Raw genomic sequence first — 21,488 nt, forward strand, 5'->3', positions numbered from 1 at the left:
CCCCGGCAAGGGACGTCGGCCAGTCTCTGCTGGGTGCGGTTGTCCAGGTCAGAGGCACGCAGCCATGAGAGCCTGCGCATCACTATACCTTGGGCCGCAGCACGAGATGCCACGTCACAGGTGTCAAAAATACCCCTGGACAGGAACTTTCTGCACGCCTTCAGCTGCCTGACCACCTCCTGATAAGGCCTGGACTGCTCCGGCGGGAGCTTCTCGACCAGGTCCGCCAGTTGTTGCACATAGGTCCGCATGTGAATGCTCATATAGAGCAGGTATGACTGGATGCGGGTCACGAGCATGGAGGACTGGTAGGCCTTCCTCCCAAACGAGTCCAGAGTGCGAGACTCCCGCCCCGGGGGCGCCGAGGCGGTATCCCTCGAACTCCGTGCCCTCTTGAGAGCAGAATCCACGACCGCTGAGTCATGGGGCAATTGGGGCCGCATGAGCTCTGGGTCAGAGTGGATCCTGTACTGGGACTCTGCTTTCTTGGGAATGGTGGGGTTAGTTAATGGTCGCACCCAGTTCCGGAGCAGCGTCTCCTTCAGGACATTGTGCAGCGGCACCGTGGAGGACTCTCTAGGTGGTGATGGATAGTCGAGGACCTCGAGCATCTCGGCCCTCGGCTCTTCCACAGAGACTACGGGGAAGGGAATGCTGATAGACATATCCCGCACAAAGCAGGCAAAGGAGAGACTCTCAGGAGATGAGAGCTTCCTCTCCGGTGAAGGCGTGGGGTCCGAGGGAAGGCCCGTAGACTCCTCTGAGGAGAAATATCTAGGGTCCACCTCTTCCCCCCACGAGTCCTCATTCTCGGTATCGGACATTAGCTCATGTAGCTGAGTCCTGTACCGGGCCCGGCTCGACGTCGAGGCACCGAGGTCTCGGTGTCGTCGAGCGGTGGACTCCCGCGCCGGCGGGGACGGAGCTCCCTCCATCGACGTCGACTCCACCTGCGTGGCAGTCGAGACCGGCACCGCAAGCGGCGGCGGTGTCGACAGCCCCGGCGCCGGGCTAGAGCTCGCCGGCGCCACAGTCATCGGCGCCGAGGGCGCAAGCACCCCCGGCGCCGGCACAGCCTGGCGCATCAGCCCTTCCAGGATCCCCGGAAGGATGGCTCTGAGGCACTCGTCCAGGCCCGGTTGTGGGAAAGGCGGTGGGGCCGGTAAGGGTGTCGGTGCCGGAAGCTGCTGGGAGCCAGGAGACGGCACCGAGGTGCCGGAACCCCGACGCGTCGGTACCTCCACAACCGACGGAGACCTCTCCTCTCGACGATGACGCTTCGGCGTCGACTCCTCTTCGGGATGCACCGAGGGCGTCCGGTGACGACGCTTCTTATCCTTTTTTCGATGCACGTCACCGGCGCCGGAGGGCATAGAGGAGGAGGAGGTCGATCCCCCTCGGTCTCGAGGCACCGGGTCAGACAGGGGTCGGTCCCGTGGCTCACGAGCTGAGGGAGTGACCGGGGCCGACTGCCCACGCGGCCTCTCAACCCCACTCTCACCGGCGGACCGGCGGGCCAACGGGACCTGTTCTCCTGGGGTCGCTGCCATCGGTGCCGATGTCTCGGGCATCGATACCGGTACCGAAGAACCGGCCTTAGATACCGATGCCGTCGAGGTCGACGTCGAGGGGCTGGCGCAAGTTCCAAAAAGACGGTCCCGCAGAACTTGCCTCGCAACCTGAGTCCGTTTCCGGAGACCGAGACACAAAGCACACGACTTGAGATTGTGCTCCGGCCCGAGGCACTGGAGGCACCAAGCGTGGGTGTCGGTCTGCGAGATCGGCCGGCCGCAGCGACCACACTTTTTAAATCCACTCGGGACCTTCGAGGACATCGACGGAAAAATCGCGTCGGCGAAGTCAAAGTCGTCAATGGTGGCTAAAATCACACCACGAAAAGATAAACGACCGAGCGACCACTAGGCCGCAACGTAGCGTCCCCGCTAGAAGCGAGGGAAAAAGGGGAGCGCGTGCTCCACACGCGCAGAGATTTTCTTTTTTTTTTTTTTTTTAACAAACACGAAAAAAGGGAAAACCGAACGGTAATCCGAAGCGAAGCGACGATCCGCGTAAACGCGGTCGAAAAATCCGGCGGCTGAAACAGAGAGAGTGGCAGAAGCACAACTCTCTCCAGTCGCGGAAAAAAGGAACTGGCGGGAGCGGTCGCGCACGGGCGGGAAGACGGCCGCGCATGCGCGGTGGGCGTGCCCTGCGTGCCGACCGTCCCGCGAAGCTTCTTTCCGGTTGGTGGGGGCTGCCGCGGACGTCACCCAGTCGTGAGAACAAGCAGCCTGCTTGTCCTCGGAGAATTATAAATACACAAGTATATGCCTGAGCTAATATAAATGCTGTATAAACTCTGTTCTGTAGTTTGCAACATGCTTTATTGATAATCAATACTTTTCCTTTAAAAAATAGAAAATATAAATAAAACAGTAGCATCAGTGATTTAAACTGCTTCAAATATTCAAAAATGAAGAGGGTGAAAGTCTATAAATCAGCAAATCTGCAAAAAAATCTCAAATAATCTGCCAAAAGTACTTTTAAAACTAGAAGATCAACAGTGGAGTACAACTAAATTTGAATGGGAAAAAGCCTCAGGTACCCTCACCTCCTCCCATTAATGAAAATGAAAAGGGTAAAAAGGACTTAAGTGTCACATTCATCACAGGCATAAAAAACCCTTGCAAAAAAAAAATTAACACACCACTTTTTGAATTCAATTTCACTGGATCCACAATTTAAAAAAGTGACGCAATAAAGAGAACGTCAAAAACAACTTAGCTTTCAAGAAAAATAAAGTGCTCTTCTGCTGTTACAATCACACTGACTGTGAGCAGAGTTTCTCTGAATGTCTCAACACATGAACAATTTCAGCGTTTTCAGACACTATATTTTAAATGTCACTCGGATTCAAATTTAGTTGTACTCCACCTGTTGATCTTCTAGTTTTAAAAATACTTTTGGCTAATTATTTGAAAGAGTTTTTGTGCGTTTATTCTTTTTAAAATCAATCCACACTACTGGCTATGTAATATGGATGCATCCACAGGTACAATGGAGACTGCTTAAAGCTAAAGAACTGAATTTCTTCATAGCAAAAAACTCTTAAGAAATCTAAACCCCCGATACTACACTGCCCTACAATGGCAAAAGGAAGCAAGTGCCTATTTTTACTGAAGCACTTGCTTCCTTTTGCCATTTCAAGGCATTATAATTTGGAAGTTCACACAGATTTTTTTTTTAAATTATACATAGATAGAAATATTTCTTTCTAGTAATTGCCATAAAGATATTGGTCCTTATCCATTTTGCTAAAGTCCCAGGGAGAGAAGAATGATTTGAGAAAACAAGCAAAATGATGATAGTATTCTTTCAACCTTACCAAGGATATGGTTAAGCTGATCAAGGTAATGTTTTCCTGGAAAGATGGGTCTGTTGGAGAGCATCTCTGCTAGAATACAACCCACAGACCAGATATCAATTGACTTGGTATAACCCTAAGAGGAAGGACAGAAAAAGAAATCTGAACAAAAATACTTACATTTTTACCTTTGGTGGTTTACACATTCATGTCTCTTACAAAGCACATTTGTGACCATCTCTGGGAAAAGATGACTAAAGTCACCAGAAACAAAAAATGAGATTTTAATAAATTTTGTTAGCACAAACAATTTGCAATTGAACATCCAAACCCCAACCTTTTACATGAAAAAATAAAGCTATAGATGTTCAAACATGTAACATTTACAGATTGCTTATGGACCCATAACATAGAAAAAAAAAAAAGCAGCTACTCTCAACATTTTGGATCCACTTCTTTAGTCACTTTTTCCACATTTGTTTTCAAAAATAGGGCTGCTCATGTAAACAATACTACCATAATTATTTTTTTGTAAAGCTTGTGAGCCAGTGGAATCCCTGATTTTCTTCTCCCAAAATGCTCTCTCTTAAGAACATAAGCATATATGCATTGTCATACTGGTACCAGGGCCGATCTTAGCAAGTGCGGGGCCCTATGCAGACCAATTTGGTGGGGCCCCATCCTAGCCCCGCCCCACCGTAATCCCGCCCCCACCCTAGCCCCGCCCATACCTCCACCCCATTGATAAGATTATTCCATTTTTAGAACATTTTTTATTTATGAAATTTCAAATAAAGACAAATGAAGCTAAACTTGTACAAAAAAACTGATTGAAATAATAAGCACAATGCTATCATGAAACCTCCCCTCCCCAGAAATTATTCAGTTCAAGTCCACTACAATTAGTAGTTCCAATTCTCATAACAAAGGAGAATAAAGGAAAAATATTAAGAAAAGATTCAGTACTTTCAAATTCCCCTATTACTCTGTAACCCATATATGCAATAAAATAAAAATGAAATGAAAAGATATACAATAAAATAAAGTGATGTGTGAAATATAATGTACAATATAAAAACATATAGACCACCAAGGTATTAAAATTGTTTTAAAATATATACCACAGCTCTCTGACTCAAGAAGACTCAGACTCTGTCTGTCATCCATAACTGTCTGACAACACACAGAAAAAAAATAAGTAAAAACAAATTGTCACAATTAATACCTTATACACCAATATACCAGCCATACGGAAAATGTAGACTGTCAACAATATGAAGCTAGCAAGGGATCATAATACCACAATTCTCATGCAGAGCCACAAAACACCCTTTTAGAGGTAGTGTGTCATGATTTAGGCTCTACACCCTTTCTGATGTTTGGTGCCACCTTAGTAAGGCCAACACACAATCTCTCCACTGCAAAACACTATACACAAACTTGTGCAAAAACACACTCATAACCTTAACAAACCATAAACAGCACTAATTCCAAGGACAGAACGAGCTACAACCTTATGCATGGCGTGGAAAGGCAACTGTAATTACACCTGGCTCTAAAACACCAGTGCACAACCTAGTGAAAAAAACAAAACAAAAAGGGATTCAAACTATACGCTAGCAGAATACTGCACCTTCCTTGATCACACCTGAAAAACACATGAAGGCAAAATACTGAAATGGAAAGTTACCTCAAGAAGTCAGACTCAGCATGCAGCAATACTACAAAAATTGAAACGTACATGAAAAATATCACAGATGCACATTTCCAAAAACTGACATATTCCAATTAATAAATCCTGAATAAAATAGTTTTTTCTACCTTTGTTGTCTGGTGACTTTGTTTTTCTGATCATGCTGGCTCAGTATCCGATAGTGCTGCTATCTGTCCTCTTAACTCCGTTTCCAGGGCTTCCTTTCCATTTATTTCTTTACTTTCCGCCTTTCTTCTTCATTTCTTGCCCTACATCCGTAAGTAAAAGCTGGGTCCTCCGCAGACTTGACTGTCCAGTGGATCCAGCTTCTGCCTATTTTCTATATCCATGTGCACTTTTTCTCCTCTCTTCCTTTTCCCTCACCTCATCTCCTTCCTCACTCTTCCCTCACCTCCATCCATGTCCAGCATTTCTTCTCTCTCCTCCATCCACCCATGTCCAGCGACCCTCCTGTCCCCCCTGCCATCCATCTATGTCCAGCAACCCCCCCTGTCCCCTCTGCCCTCCCCTGCCATCCACCTATGTCCAGAAACCCCCCTCCCCTGCCATCCACCCATGTCCAGAAACCCCCCTCCCCTGCCATCCACCCATGTCCAGCGACCCTCCTGTGCCCCTGCCCTCAACCTATGTCCAGAAACCCCCTCCCCTGCCATCCACCCATGTCCAGTGACCCTCCTGTGCCCCCTGCCCTCCACCTATGTCCAGAAGCCCCCCTCCCCTGCCATCCACCCATGTCCAGCGACCCTCCTGTGCCCCCTGCCCTCAACCTATGTCCAGAAACCCCCTCCCCTGCCATCCACCCATGTCCAGTGACCCTCCTGTGCCCCCTGCCCTCCACCTATGTCCAGAAGCCCCCCTCCCCTGCTATCCCCCCATGTCCAGCGACCCTTCTGTGCGGAAGTTACATCAGAGGGTGGGACATGAGGGAAGGCAGGCCAATGGACGAAGCGACTTTTCTTCTTTCACAGACACGAGGAGGCACTGCCGCTTGTAGCTTTTTTAAAAATGCTGGGTCAGGTGAGGTGCCGGCGGGTTGGGTGGTAGACGAGGGTCGTTTGGCGGGGAGGGGGGGCTCAGACGGGGGAGGGGCTCAGAGGACTGGAGAGTCGCATCGCTGGACATGGAGGGCAGGTGAGCATTGGCGGTGGTAGGAGAGGCGAGGCAGACTTGAGGCAGGCCGCGCGGGGCCCCCTTAGGTGCGGGGCCCTATGCGGCCGCCTCTGCCTAAGACCGGCCCTGACTGGCACAGACCAAAGGTCCATCAAGCCCAGTATCCTATTTCCAACAGTGGCCAATCCAGGTCACAAATACCTGGCAAGATCCAAAATGAGTAAACCGGATTTTGTGCTGCTTATCCTAGAAACAAGGACTGGAATTTCCCAAGTCCATCTTAATAATGGTTAATGGACTTTTCTTTTTTGGAAATTAGCCAAACCTTTTTTAAACCCTGCCAAGCTAATTGCTTTTCCCACATCTGGCAATGAATTCCAGCGTTTAATTATATGTTGAGTGAAGAAGTATTGTCTCGGATTTGTTTTAAATCTACTACTTAATAGTTTCATTGCGTGCCCCCTAGTCCTTATAGTCTTGGTAAGAGTAAACATGTAATTCACGTCTACTTATTCCACTCCAGTCAGTATTTTATAGACCTCTACCATATCTCCCTCTCAGCCATCTCTTCTCCAACCCGAACAGTCTTAGTTTCTTTAACCTTTCCTCACAGGGAAGTTGTCCCACCCCCTTTATCATTTTCATTGCTCTTCTCTGTACCTTTTCTAATTCCACTATATCTTTTTTGAGATGCAATGACCAGAACTGCACACAGTATTCGAGGTGCAGTAACACCATGGAGCGATACAAAGGCATTATTACATTCCCATTTTTTCCATTTCTTTCCTAATAATTCCTAACATTCTATTTACTTTCTTAGCTGCACTGCACACTGAGCAGATGGTTTCAACGTATCATTGATGATGACACCTGGAACCTTGCATCATATAGCTATAGTTTGGGTTCCTCTTTCTTAAATGTATCACTTTGCTCTTGCTCACATCTGGATGCCTAGTCTCCCAGTCTCATTAGGTCCTCTTGCAATTCTTCACAATCCTCTTGTGATTTAAAAACTTTGAATACCTTTGTGTCACCAGCAAAGTTAATTACCTCTCTAGTTATTCCCATCTCTTGATCATTTATAAATGTGTACAAAAGCAGTGGTCCCAGTACAGACCCCTGGGGAACCCTCACTTTCTACCCTTTCCCATTGAGAATACTGACCATTTAACCCTATTCTGTGTTTTCCATCTTTTAACCAGGTCTTAATCCACAAGAGGATACTGCAGCCTATCCCATGACTATTTCCTCAGGAGTCATTCATGAAAATCCAGATACACAATTTGGGGCTCATTTTCAAAGCACTTAGCCTTCCAAAGTTCCATTCAAACCTATGGAACTTTGGAAGGCTAAGTGCTTTGAAAATATCAACCAGCTCATCTTTATCCACGTTTATTTACCCCTTCAAAATACATAACATTGGTGAGGCAAGATTTCCCTTGACTAAATCCATATTGGCTTTGACTCATTAATCCATGCCTACATATATGCTCAGTAATTTTGTTCTTTAGAATTGTCTCTACCATTTTTCCCAGCACCGATGTCAGGTCCACTTTCTTCAGAGGTTTACTACCAGAGTTGCCTCTAAACAATTATTCTATCTTTTACCTTTACTGATCAGCTCAGTGCATGAACTCCCACGATACTGAAAACAGTGCAGGAGTTACTACTACTACTACTATTTAGCATTTCTATAGCGCTACGAGGCGTACGCAGCGCTGCACAAACATAGAAGAAAGACAGTCCCCGCTCAAAGAGCTTACAATCTAATAGACAAAAAATAAAGTAAGCAAATCAAATCAATTAATGTGTACAGGAAGGAGGAGAGGAGGGTAGGTGGAGGCGAGTGGTTACAAGTGGTTACGAGTCAAAAGCAATGTTAAAGAGGTGGGCTTTCAGTCTAGATTTAAAGGTGGTCAAGGATGGGGCAAGACATAGGGGCTCAGGAAGTTTATTCCAGGCGTAGGGTGCAGCGAGACAGAAGGCGCGAAGTCTGGAGTTGGCAGTAGTGGAGAAGGGAACAGATAAGGATTTATCCATGGAGCGGAGTGCACGGGAAGGGGTGTAAGGAAGGACGAGTGTGGAGAGATACTGCGGAGCAGCAGAGTGAGTACATTTATAGGTTAGTAGAAGAAGTTTGAACAGGATGCGAAAACGGATAGGGAGCCAGTGAAGCGACTTGAGGAGAGGGGTAGTATGAGTAAAGCGACCCTGGCGGAAGACGAGACAGGCAGCAGAGTTTTGAACCGATTGGAGAGGGGAGAGGTGACTAAGTGGGAGGCCAGCAAGAAGCAGATTGCAGTAGTCTAAACGAGAGGTGACAAGGGTGTGGATGAGGGTTTTGGTAGAGTGCTCGGAAAGAAAGGGGCGGATTTTACGGATGTTGTAAAGAAAGAAACGACAGGTCTTGGCGATCTGCTGGATATGAGCAGAGAAGGAGAGAGAAGAGTCAAAGATGACCCCAAGGTTTCGAGCTGAGGAGACAGGGAGAATGAGAGAGCCATCAACAGAAAACGGGGGGAGTGGGGAGGTGGGTTTCGGGGGAAAATGAGAAGCTCGGTTTTGGTCATGTTTAATTTCAGGTGGCATTGAGACATCCAGACAGCAATGTCAGACAAGCACGCTGAAACTTTGGTTTGGATGCAAGGTAAGATATCAGGGGTAGAAAGGTAGATTTGGGAGTCATCAGCATAGAGATGGTAGGAAAAGCCATGGGATGAGATTAATGAACCAAGGGAAGAAGTGTAGATAGAAAAGAGGAGGGGACCAAGAACAGAACCCTGAGGTACGCCGACAGGCAGAGGGATAGAAGTAGAAGAGGATCCACCAGAGTGAACACTAAAGGTGCGGAGGGAGAGGTAGGAAGAGAACCAGGAAAGGACAGACCCCTGGAATCCAAGTGATGACAGGGTATCGAGGAGTATGCTGTGATCGACAGTGTCAAAAGCAGCGGAAAGATCAAGAAGAATGAGGATGGAATAGAGACCTCTGGATTTAGCCAGTAATAGGTCATTGGAGACTTTAGTAAGCGCAGTTTCGGTTGAGTGGAGAGGGCGAAAACCAGATTGTAGTGGGTCAAGAATAGCATGTGAGGAGAGAAAATCAAGGCTGCGGTGGTGAACAGCACACTCAAGTAATTTGGAGAGAAAAGGGAGGAGGGCGATGGGTCGGTAATTAGAGGGAAAAGTAGGGTCGAGTGAAGGCTTCTTAAGGAGAGGTGTGACCACAGCATGTTTAAAGGCAGTAGGGACAGTTGCAGTGGAAAGTGAGAGGTTGAGAATGTGACAGATAAAAGGAATAAGAGCAGGTGAGATGGCACCAAGCAGGTCATATTCATCAAACTGTGAGGTGCTGGCAGTAAGTACCCAGAAAAGATGTGGGAGGATTAACAAAAAAAACTGGGGGGGGGGGGGGGGGGGGGGTTAAGAAGCTGACTTGGAAGAATAGGGGTGGGGATAGCTTGGCAAAGGCTGATTGGTGAAAGAGGTGGGTGAAGGTTGATACTGGACTGTTTTGAGGAAAGTATGTATTGAGAGACAGTAACTTGGGTAGACAGGTTGGGAGAGGGAAGTGATGTGCAGAAGCTGAAGGGGAGAGATTTGGGGGAGTCAAACAGTGCACAGAGAATGGGCTTTGTTTAGTTATACAGGTTGTTCTATTTGTGCTTGAGCAATTAGGCCAGTTGCATTATCAGAGGATCAAATCAGCTTGGAGGAGGTTAGTGGACAATTGGGGAGGGGCAGGGGGAAGGCAAGGAAACTGTCTCAAATATTGCAGGTGCCACAAATAGAACCAGCTTAAAAGATACATCCAGCTCCTGGCCTACCACAGTGCTTCTGAAGGGACTGGCCCATTCTGTGGTAAGGGCTAAATTTGTGGCCCTTATCACAGCTGGGGTGGTGACCCCCAAAATGGAATGGGGAGCAGAAGGGGGATGTGGACCTACAGTCTCCAAAAGCAAGGGCCCTGCAGGGACCAAGCTGAGTGCTACACTAAGCTGTCGCCCATGAGCAATGACTTGGGGCTACAGAGCCAAGCTCCATATTCTACCAAGGCAGATCCTTCGATCATAGCCCTGGGAGCGAGGCCCTTAGGCTTTGCTATGCAGTGAAGTCTTAGCAGACACAGCTGACAGCCAGGCCAAGAACCAGCTGCCCCAGCCACACAACCTAGCACCTGCTGGAGATAGAGAAAATACTGACGTTTTCCAGAGACCACCAGCCCTTGTACCAGTGAGGTCAGTTTCTCTACCTCCATCTGCTGGTAGGAAGGGAATAAAATCCACCTTTGTAAACTAGGTGCATGCTAAAGAAACACTTACTACTACTACTTAACATTTCTACAGCGCTACTAGGCAAGGTTAAATGACTTCTGCACTTCAAAACAGGGATGACGTAGGGAGTTTAGCCTGCAAGGAGTAGCAGTTACAAACCTTGCTACCTTACAGAGCAGACTAGATTGGTTGTGCTGATCTTTATCTAGCATCACTATATTACCATGTCAAAAGATTAGATACGTGATGAGGAGCTGCAGAGTGAATTTATTAATACAAGAGGCTTGAGAGGAAGCAGATAGGGAACCAATGAATTCACTTGAGAAGAATTATATATTAGGATATAAAATTAAGAAAAATGTTTCTCTCTAGGTTAGATCTGAAGTACTCCTATGATATACAGTGGGGGAAATAAGTATTTGATCCCTTGCTGATTTTGTAAGTTTGCCCACTGACAAAGACATGAGCAGCCCATAATTGAAGGGTAGGTTATTGGTAACAGTGAGAGATAGCACATCACAAATTAAATCCGGAAAATCACATTGTGGAAAGTATATGAATTTATTTGCATTCTGCAGAGGGAAATAAGTATTTGATCCCCCACCAACCAGTAACAGATCTGGCCCCTACAGACCAGGTAGATGCTCCAAATCAACTCGTTACCTGCATGACAGACAGCTGTCGGCAATGGTCACCTGTATGAAAGACACCTGTCCACAGACTCAGTGAATCAGTCAGACTCTAACCTCTACAAAATGGCCAAGAGCAAGGAGCTGTCTAAGGATGTCAGGGACAAGATCATACACCTGCACAAGGCTGGAATGGGCTACAAAACCATCAGTAAGACGCTGGGCGAGAAGGAGACAACTGTTGGTGCCATAGTAAGAAAATGGAAGAAGTACAAAATGACTGTCAATCGACAAAGATCTGGGGCTCCACGCAAAATCTCACCTCGTGGGGTATCCTTGATCATGAGGAAGGTTAGAAATCAGCCTACAACTACAAGGGGGGAACTTGTCAATGATCTCAAGGCAGCTGGGACCACTGTCACCACGAAAACCATTGGTAACACATTACGACATAATGGATTGCAATCCTGCAGTGCCCGCAAGGTCCCCCTGCTCCGGAAGGCACATGTGACGGCCCGTCTGAAGTTTGCCAGTGAACATCTGGATGATGCCGAGAGTGATTGGGAGAAGGTGCTGTGGTCAGATGAGACAAAAATTGAGCTCTTTGGCATGAACTCAACTCGCCGTGTTTGGAGGAAGAGAAATGCTGCCTATGACCCAAAGAACACCGTCCCCACTGTCAAGCATGGAGGTGGAAATGTTATGTTTTGGGGGTGTTTCTCTGCTAAGGGCACAGGACTACTTCACCGCATCAATGGGAGAATGGATGGGGCCATGTACCGTACAATTCTGAGTGACAACCTCCTTCCCTCCGCCAGGGCCTTAAAAATGGGTCGTGGCTGGGTCTTCCAGCACGACAATGACCCAAAACATACAGCCAAGGCAACAAAGGAGTGGCTCAGGAAGAAGCACATTAGGGTCATGGAGTGGCCTAGCCAGTCACCAGACCTTAATCCCATTGAAAACTTATGGAGGGAGCTGAAGCTGCGAGTTGCCAAGCGACAGCCCAGAACTCTTAATGATTTAGAGATGATCTGCAAAGAGGAGTGGACCAAAATTCCTCCTGACATGTGTGCAAACCTCATCATCAACTACAGAAGACGTCTGACCGCTGTGCTTGCCAACAAGGGTTTTGCCACCAAGTATTAGGTCTTGTTTGCCAGAGGGATTAAATACTTATTTCCCTCTGCAGAATGCAAATAAATTCATATACTTTCCACAATGTGATTTTCCGGATTTAATTTGTGATGTGCTATCTCTCACTGTTACCAATAACCTACCCTTCAATTATGGGCTGCTCATGTCTTTGTCAGTGGGCAAACTTACAAAATCAGCAAGGGATCAAATACTTATTTCCCCCACTGTACTGCCAATCTTATTTTCCAGATAATAATCAGCATAAAGTAGAATGATCAGAGCTCAATAGCATCGGTTTCTAGAAGAAAAGCAAACATTCCGATTGGTCATAAGTAGCTGAATGCGCATACGACCAGGGCCATGGCCCAAATTCTTGCCTCACAGACTAGGAAGACTGGGAACAGGGACAGAAGTTGGTTTGCTTGTCCCCTTCCCCCCTAAAAGGTGTTCTACTGCTCCTATGGCCGATACATAATCCATGAAAACCAAAGTCCTAATGTTAATGGTATTGCACTGCTACAGGCTAAACATTACCAACAGTTCTAATACACTCAGGAATTCTCTCTCCTTCAAGGACTGATGTCTCTAAATGGGCTTACAATAAAAGGCCAAGATGGCGTCAAGGTAAGATGCAGCTTGAGCTCTCGCGTTGGCAGAATAATTCTTGCCTTACCTGATTATCTAACCACAGTGGAAAGCTCGGATCCTGGTGGCCTGCGACAGACCGCAATTACAGCCTTTGCAATCCCTCCTCTGTTACAGGGAACATCTGCTGTTGGGACAGGGGAACAGCCCCGGCTTGAATGGCAAAGTCTTGCTGAGCCCAGGAGGACCTGCAACTCCCCCAATACCTGGAAGTCCTGATCAATTTCTTTTCCCCCACGAGGAGTGGAGGACGCTAAAGGAAAGTGTGTCATGAGGGTGCTTGAAGTGTTGGACTCCAGTGGATCTATGTCATCATTGGTGGTGGCTATGAGATCTTCCACCTTGCCGCGTTCGAGGGAGAAGGAAACTGGAACTCCAGCACTATCAAGAGGAGTTGATAGCCAGAGCTGTTTTACCTGCAGTAAGAGTTCCCCCTGCGCCTTCGGTTGGTGTTCCTCCTCTGAATCCTCTGGTGAAACCAGCATTGACCCTGGACACACTCTTGGAGGTTATTCAGAATTTGCACCAGGGTTGCTCCTCTATTGTGTCTATTTTATAGCTTCTTCATCTAAAATGCAGGATTTGGAGTGTCAAGTAACTGCTTACACTGTAAAGATTGATTCAATGGACGTTACAGACTTAAAATCTTCTCAAGCTTTATTAATACAAGATAAATCAATGATAAGGACAGTTGAGAACATGGAGAAAGGAGCTTAAATTTAAGATACTTGAATTTTTCTTAGACTAAGCTAACTCCGGTTAAAGATTTGTTTTGTTACTTTTTAAAATCAGTATTGAAGTTTCTGGAAGCAGCTTTGCATCCCCTGCAAAAACTGTATGTGTGACTTCTTTTGGAAAAGGAGTGGCTTAGTTCCCTGCAGAGTTAAATCTCTCTGAAATATTGGGATCATCAGATTTAGAAAAAAAATTGTGACTCTTAGAGCTACATTATTGGTTATATATATTATTCATCAAAATAGGGCCTCAGTCTTGAAGTTGTATTTTAAACTTGCTGATACTTCGTTTAGGGGTGAGAAAGTGCAGGTGTTCCCTGATGTCTCCTGATGGATGCAAGCTATTCAGATGATGTTTTTGGAACTACGTTCTGCTGCAACTGCTTTAGGAGCTAATTTCCAACTTAGATTTCCTTGGAGGAGTGGTTAGGGTGGTGGACTTTGGTCCTGGGGAACTGAGTTTGATTCCCACTTCAGGCACAGGCAGCTCCTTGTGACTCTGGACAAGTCACTTAACCCTCCATTGCCCCATGTAAGCCGCATTGAGCCTGCAATGAGTGGGAAAGTGCAGGGTACAAATGTAACAAAAAATAAATAAAATAAAAATTGTTTTTCAGAATGTTCGGTACATTTTCTAAGAACCGTCTCAGTTGAGATTTTCCTGAGGGAAAGTGTAACTTTAGTTTGACTCAGTTTTGTTTCTAGGAACTTATCAGGTCTAATCAATGAATATTTGAGGGGATTTTCTTACTCTATTACCTATAACTTTTCTTTTATTGTCCATCTTCCCATGGATTTACTGCTCTTGGATCTCCTCCCTTTAGTAGATATGTAAGATTTATTTCTTGAGATATGATAATGATTTCCTTTTGTTTTGTATTCTGAATTTCCCGTCAAACTGTGAATATATCTTTGAAGTATACTGAAATGCAAATTTTAAAAAATACCATAACAGGTCTGAAAACTGACAGAGGCAGGTGGCACCTTACAGACTAACCAATTTGAGGAATGAGCTTTCAAGGACCAGAGTCCACTGTGTCAGATGCAGGTCTGAAGCTGGTTTGTTGGCTATCTTGTGCTGATAAAGTTGCATTACTCACCTTAGAATTCAACATGATCTCTGGTGCTCTGTACCAGCGAGTGGCCACATATTCCGTCAGGAACCCGGTGTGATCATGGTCCGGATAAACAACACGAGCCAGTCCAAAGTCACAGATCTAGTTATAAAAATGAATTCAGAGATACCATCTTCAGTTTCTAGGTTTGCTTCACCCTCAAGGAAAGCATCTTGTACAAACAGGTGAACAACACAGATAGAATCTTTAAAAAGTCACTATATGGTATACACAGGTAGCTGCTACTTACTAACCACCCCCCACCCCCCCGTTTACTAAGCTGCGCAAGAATGCGGACACAGCCCTTTCAAAGTGAAGGGGCTGTGTTGGCGCTAGCACGGCTTAGTAAACTGGGAGGTTAAAAAGCACACTAAATGCAAGCAACCCAATACTATTCCATTATGTTACTTCATAAAATTAAAAATTAATGATACTTAACTCTAAATATAACTAAAAATAGAGATATACACAGAATCAGAGCTACTACTACTACTGCTACTATAAATCACTTCTACAGCACTACCAGTCCTTTAGCAGAAAATCTAGATCAGTAATAATCACACAGTGATGATTCGCTTGCCGATTTGCCTTCTTCCTTCTTGTCAACAGGATAGGGAAAAAATACTTACCCACAATGTACTCATTACCGGTAAAATAACATGCTAATTAGGCAACACCACATATTATTACAGTAATGCAGTTTAGCAAATAGGCCCCCCTAGGTATAAATGACAGTTGAAGCAAGTTCACACAAAATGAAAAATTTTTCTGTATGGAACACTTCCCAGTATAAATTAAAAATTCAGAGGACTAAGGGAAATAAATGCTATAAAAATACAAGACAATATTTTAGGAGTTTAAACATGCCATAATATGAATCTCACTTTCCATTAAAGCATGAGTTTGGAACACTATGACCCATTTCTTTCCCAATATTGGACCTGCTAAGCTGTGCCTCTTTTGTACTAAATTTAAATGGAAAGCAAGAATCTCATATATAAGCAAGGGACCAGCACAGAAAGCTTCCCATAGGTTGAGCTGTTTTACTGCAGGATAGAAATGAAGAAAGAGTCTCCACATGAGTACTAACTCACGTGGAAACCCTTACTGCAACTACATTTAAATACAGTAAATTTGGTATCTCATGGCATAACTAACCCCCCCCCCCCCCCCACAAACGCACTCACAACTGGCCGCGTGATTACCACAGAAAATGCATATCAGGGTCTGGGGCAGCATAGAAAGGTTGGTTGAGAGGAGCGATTGTGTGGTCAGTAGCTCCAATGCACTGCTTTCTACATCAGCACCCAAGTTACTTACCACTAGTAGGTGCTCTCCATGGTCAACAGGATACATGTCCTCACAGATGGATGATATTACCCAGCAAGTGTGCTGAGCAGGAAACTACATGCATGCTCGGTAGTACCTCTTAAAAGTTTCCGGATTCTTTTAAGCTGAAGAGGCTTCCCTGAATGGGTTCCATTGGATAAAATCACCATTTGTGATGACTTGCTATCCTGCTTGTCCTTAGAGCTCAATATGTACTACTTGAGACTCAAAGAAAGACTAGACAAACAGCTGTGCATTTATTTTCCCTTCTGCTCTTAGATATGTGGACAGGTAGCTGCTCTGGGCTTCAATAAGAGGGTACTGTGCTACATCTGATAATTTAGAGTAGGCTACTCCAAGCAGGCAGTTGCTCATGCCAAGGGTGGCTACTATTAGCTAAGCCTTCTATGGTGGATACCCTAAGGCTAGGATGACAAACTGCCTTGGAGCAACGATGGCAAGGAGCATAGTGTTATTTGGTGAGGGTAGAAAATAACTAGAATACCTATTTTACAGTGGTAACCTCATTGAGTCAGGTATAATTTTTTTATGTGAATGTTTCCAAAGAAAGAATCCACTGGTCATACATTTTCAGAATATAAACTTTAATCTCTCAATTTATTTAAAATATTACCCATCAAAAGCAAACTCTTGTATAAAAAGGAACAAAAACAACCCCCCACCACAATACACAACTACTTATAAAACAAAAATGTAATAAATCACAAAGGTACCTGCTGCAACAAAAGTGTGTGAAAATCAATCTGAATAGTAAGGACCACTGCTGCATCAGGTAGGGCCAGAGAAGGATAATTTTTCTTTAATGAATCACTTCATATCTGAAGTTATTTTGAGTGGCTATTTTGAAGAAATGCAGTCTTATATAATGTGGTATGGTCGCCTAACCTTGTTTCTATACCTAACAGCAAGGTCTCCAGGACTGTGACTGAGGATACACTCATTCACTTGAACTTATACTAGAAATGAACAATAATCTGACAGACATAGTCATTCTTCCAACTGAAGGCCAATATACTAATTTGCCCAATAATCAACCAAGTCTGTAAACTGTACAATCTTTCATTTGTCTCATCTACTGTAAAAATTTATTCTATAACAAACAGAATGCTAGCTATCATACAATTCAACTTTGCAATTTTTTTTTTTTAGAGATGGCTTATTCAATAAACCTAACTCCACTTTTTTTTTAATTTTTATTTTAAACTCACAGCCTTAAGAACTAGATTACATGTTAATTTTTTCCTCAGATACCTTGGACTAAGATTTTAAAATGCTGTTTGCAAACTTTTTCATAAACAGTACAGTTTTGCATGTAGCACTGAGTGTGGAATTTTATAGTTTGAGCTGATGTGACAAGAAATCACTTAAGCATGTAGATTGACTATGACTTATGGGGTCTTTTACTAAAAATTAGTGCAAGTTATCTGCCCATTTTATTTATTTTATTACTGAGTCCTACTGCAGATCACACATACTAATTTTGTTAGTAAACTTTGTGGACCTTTTGAAAAAGTTACCTCAAATAAAATGTAGTTACTGGTTTGCTTGGGTTTGCTGTTAAGACTTAACTTTTGCATTGCTTTGTATGGGGCTTATTTGCACAAGCAAAAAAAAAAACAAAAAACATGCAATAAAGTATATACTGTACACAAAAATGTACAGCTTGATACATAAGCCTCTTTGTGCTATGAAATAAGTAAACATAGCATATCCAGAACATACAGGTTTTCTCTACTTTCTGCCAACATCCTGAAGAAGTCCCAGATTTTTTTTTCCAGTCTTAAAAAGTGACTTAGAGAAGAGTAAAACAAATTTAGATTGTGGATTATAAACAAATTCCACCTTTGATCTGATTAATAATGTTACCTGAGGGGGGGGGGGGGGGGGGGGTAAAGGGTACAGCTAGGAACTTGAACGAGTGTGACTGTTTGGGAGCTCATTATTTCCTAAATTTTCTAATACTTGTAATCTGAGCTAAATTTATCTGATAAGTATCTCACAATACCTGGATAGGAAAAGGAGCATTAGATCACTTCTTCCAATTTCTCTCTCAACTCTACAGCACAAAAAGGGAGGGGTAGGGGATGGACAAGACAGCTAAAAAAAAATAAAAAATAAAAGCTATGCACTTCATTCAAAATGAGCATCAGCATGCTGCTGTATATTAATTCAGAAGTAACCCATGAATAATCTATTGTACAGAAACTGGCTATTAACTGTAGTAACTGCTTCCAAGACAGATCAGACAAAGTCCATCAAGCCCAGCATCTGACAGTGGTCAATTCAGATCATGAACACCCAGTGAGATCTCAGAAGAACAGATCCATTCTATATTGCTCATACCGAGAGATAAGGGAACTTTCTCAAGTCTATATGGTTAAAAACGTTTATGGACTTTCTCCAGCAGCTTGTTTAAACACTTTTTAAACCCAGCCATGCTGACTGCCTTGACCATACCTTCCAGCAACAAATTTCATGGTGTGCCATTTCCTTAGTACTATTTGAAAAAATACACAGCTTTCCTTGTTTACTCATTCCAACTCGCTCATGATTTTTTCCCCCCAAGATTTTTAAAATCACATCAACAAACAAGAACAGCTAGGAATCAAAATGATACAAATTGCAATAATATCAGTAATAGTATAACCCATCATCTCCCTCCTCCCCTCCCCATCCCCCTGCTCATGATTTTAAAAACGTCTATTATATTTCCTCTTAGCAGTCTTTTCTAAGCTCAAAAGCCTTAAATCTGATTAGCCTTTCTTCATTGAGAAACCATTCCACTCCATTATCACTTTCGATCTCCTTCTTTGTACCTCTTCTAGTTCTTTTTTGACATGGGGCAACCAGAACGTCACCCAATACTCAAACCTGTAGCTGTGTCATGCAGCAATACAGATATACAATATCCTCTGCTTTAGCTCCCTTGACATGGCTTGCTACTGAGTAGACAACAGTGTGCGAGTACCAAGAAACCCACCCCGTGTAGCTGTAGTGCTGGGGGTAAGCAGCTGACTGCTCTTTGTAAGGAATGCAGGTTTTACCCCTAGATATAATGTGACAATGGATAATAGTGCAGCATCACCATGAGAAACCTAGTGGCCAAAGAGGAGCATATACTAGGTTCCACTGCACAGCTCCAGGCCAAGCTGGACAAACCGCACCAGCTGGACAAACCGCACCAGCTGTTTTTTTGCTTTCCTGCAGATACAATTATGTGAGGGCTGTATATTGAGATTCTGGGTGGCTGGTAAAGGAAGAGTTGTTAATAGATAAAGCGAATGCTACATACCTGTAGAAGGTATTCTCCGAGGACAGCAGGCTGATTGTTCTCACTGATGGGTGACGTCCACGGCAGCCCCTCCAATCGGAATCTTCACTAGCAAAGTCCTTTGCTAGCCCTCGCGCGCATGCGCGGCCGTCTTCCCGCCCGAAACCGGCTCGAGCCGGCCAGTCTCATATGTAGCAATACAAAGAGAAGGGAAGACACAACTCCAAAGGGGAGGCGGGCGGGTTTGTGAGAACAATCAGCCTGCTGTCCTCGGAGAATACCTTCTACAGGTATGTAGCATTCGCTTTCTCCGAGGACAAGCAGGCTGCTTGTTCTCACTGATGGGGTATCCCTAGCCCCCAGGCTCACTCAAAACAACAACCATGGTCAATTGGGCCTCGCAACGGCGAGGACATAACTGAGATTGACCTAAAAAATTTACCAACTAACTGAGAGTGCAGCCTGGAACAGAACAAACAGGGCCCTCGGGGGGTGGAGTTGGATCCTAAAGCCCAAACAGGTTCTGAAGAACTGACTGCCCGAACCGACTGTCGCGTCGGGTATCCTGCTGCAGGCAGTAATGAGATGTGAATGTGTGGACAGATGACCACGTCGCAGCTTTGCAAATTTCTTCAATGGAGGCTGACTTCAAGTGGGCTACCAACGCAGCCATGGCTCTAACATTATGAGCCGTGACATGACCCTCAAGAGCCAGCCCCGCCTGGGCGTAAGTGAAGGAAATGCAATCTGCTAGCCAATTGGATATGGTGCGTTTCCCCACAGCCACTCCCCTCCTATTGGGATCAAAAGAAACAAACAATTGGGCGGACTGTCTGTTGGCCTGTGTCCGCTCCAGGTAGAAGGCAAATGCTCTCTTGCAGTCCAATGTGTGCAGCTGACGTTCAGCAGGGCAGGAATGAGGACGGGGAAAGAATGTTGGCAAGACAATTGACTGGTTCAGATGGAACTCCGACACAACCTTTGGCAAGAACTTAGGGTGAGTGCGGAGGACTACTCTGTTGTGATGAAATTTGGTGTAAGGGGCCTGGGCTACCAGGGCCTGAAGCTCACTGACTCTACGAGCTGAAGTAACTGCCACCAAGAAAATGACCTTCCAGGTCAAGTACTTCAGATGGCAGGAATTCAGTGGCTCAAAAGGAGGTTTCATCAGCTGGGTGAGAACGACATTGAGATCCCATGACATTGTAGGAGGCTTGACAGGGGGCTTTGACAAAAGCAAACCTCTCATGAAGCGAACAACTAAAGGCTGTCCCGAGATCGGCTTACCTTCCACATGGTAATGGTATGCACTGATTGCACTAAGGTGAACCCTTACAGAGTTGGTCTTGAGGCCAGACTCAGACAAGTGCAGAAGGTATTCAAGCAGGGTCTGTGTAGGACAAGAGCGAGGATCTAGGGCCTTGCTGTCACACCAGACGGCAAACCTCCTCCATAGAAAGAAGTAACTCCTCTTAGTGGAATCTTTCCTGGAAGCAAGCAAGATGCGGGAGACACCCTCTGACAGACCCAAAGAGGCAAAGTCTACGCTCTCAACATCCAGGCCGTGAGAGCCAGGGACCGGAGGCTGGGATGCAGAAGAGCCCCTTCGTCCTGCGTGATGAGGGTCGGAAAACACTCCAATCTCCACGGTTCTTCGGAGGATAACTCCAGAAGAAGAGGGATCCAGATCTGACGCGGCCAAAAAGGAGCAATCAGAATCATGGTGCCTCGGTCTTGCTTGAGTTTCAGCAAAGTCTTCCCCACCAGAGGAATGGGAGGATAAGCATACAGCAGACCCTCCCCCCAATTCAGGAGGAAGGCATCCGATGCCAGTCTGCCGTGGGCCTGAAGCCTGGAACAGAACTGAGGGACTTTGTGGTTGGCTCGAGATGCGAAGAGATCCACCAAGGGGGTGCCCCACACTTGGAAGATCTGGCGCACCACTCGGGAGTTGAGCGACCACTCGTGAGGTTGCATAATCCTGCTCAATCTGTCGGCCAGACTGTTGTTTACGCCTGCCAGATATGTGGCTTGGAGCACCATGCCGTGACGGCGAGCCCAGAGCCACATGCTGACGGCTTCCTGACACAGGGGGCGAGATCCGGTGCCCCCCTGCTTGTTGACGTAGTGCATGGCAACCTGGTTG

General features: G+C 45.3%; 1 protein-coding gene across 1 annotated transcript in view; it reads right to left on the minus strand.

Moving 5' to 3' along the window:
• MAPK1 (mitogen-activated protein kinase 1) overlaps nucleotides 1-21,488 on the minus strand; it is a 132,781-nt gene that overhangs the window by 50,853 nt on the left and 60,440 nt on the right. Inside the window, exons 4-5 of the mRNA XM_030217272.1 lie at nucleotides 14,707-14,823; nucleotides 3,386-3,500 (exon numbers count right to left, since the gene is read on the minus strand). Coding sequence (XP_030073132.1) covers nucleotides 3,386-3,500; nucleotides 14,707-14,823 — 232 coding nt within the window. The remainder of the gene's footprint in view (nucleotides 1-3,385; nucleotides 3,501-14,706; nucleotides 14,824-21,488) is intronic.

Source organism: Microcaecilia unicolor, chromosome 11 (assembly GCF_901765095.1).
Source record: "Microcaecilia unicolor chromosome 11, aMicUni1.1, whole genome shotgun sequence".
NCBI classification, from domain to species: Eukaryota; Metazoa; Chordata; class Amphibia; order Gymnophiona; family Siphonopidae; genus Microcaecilia; species Microcaecilia unicolor.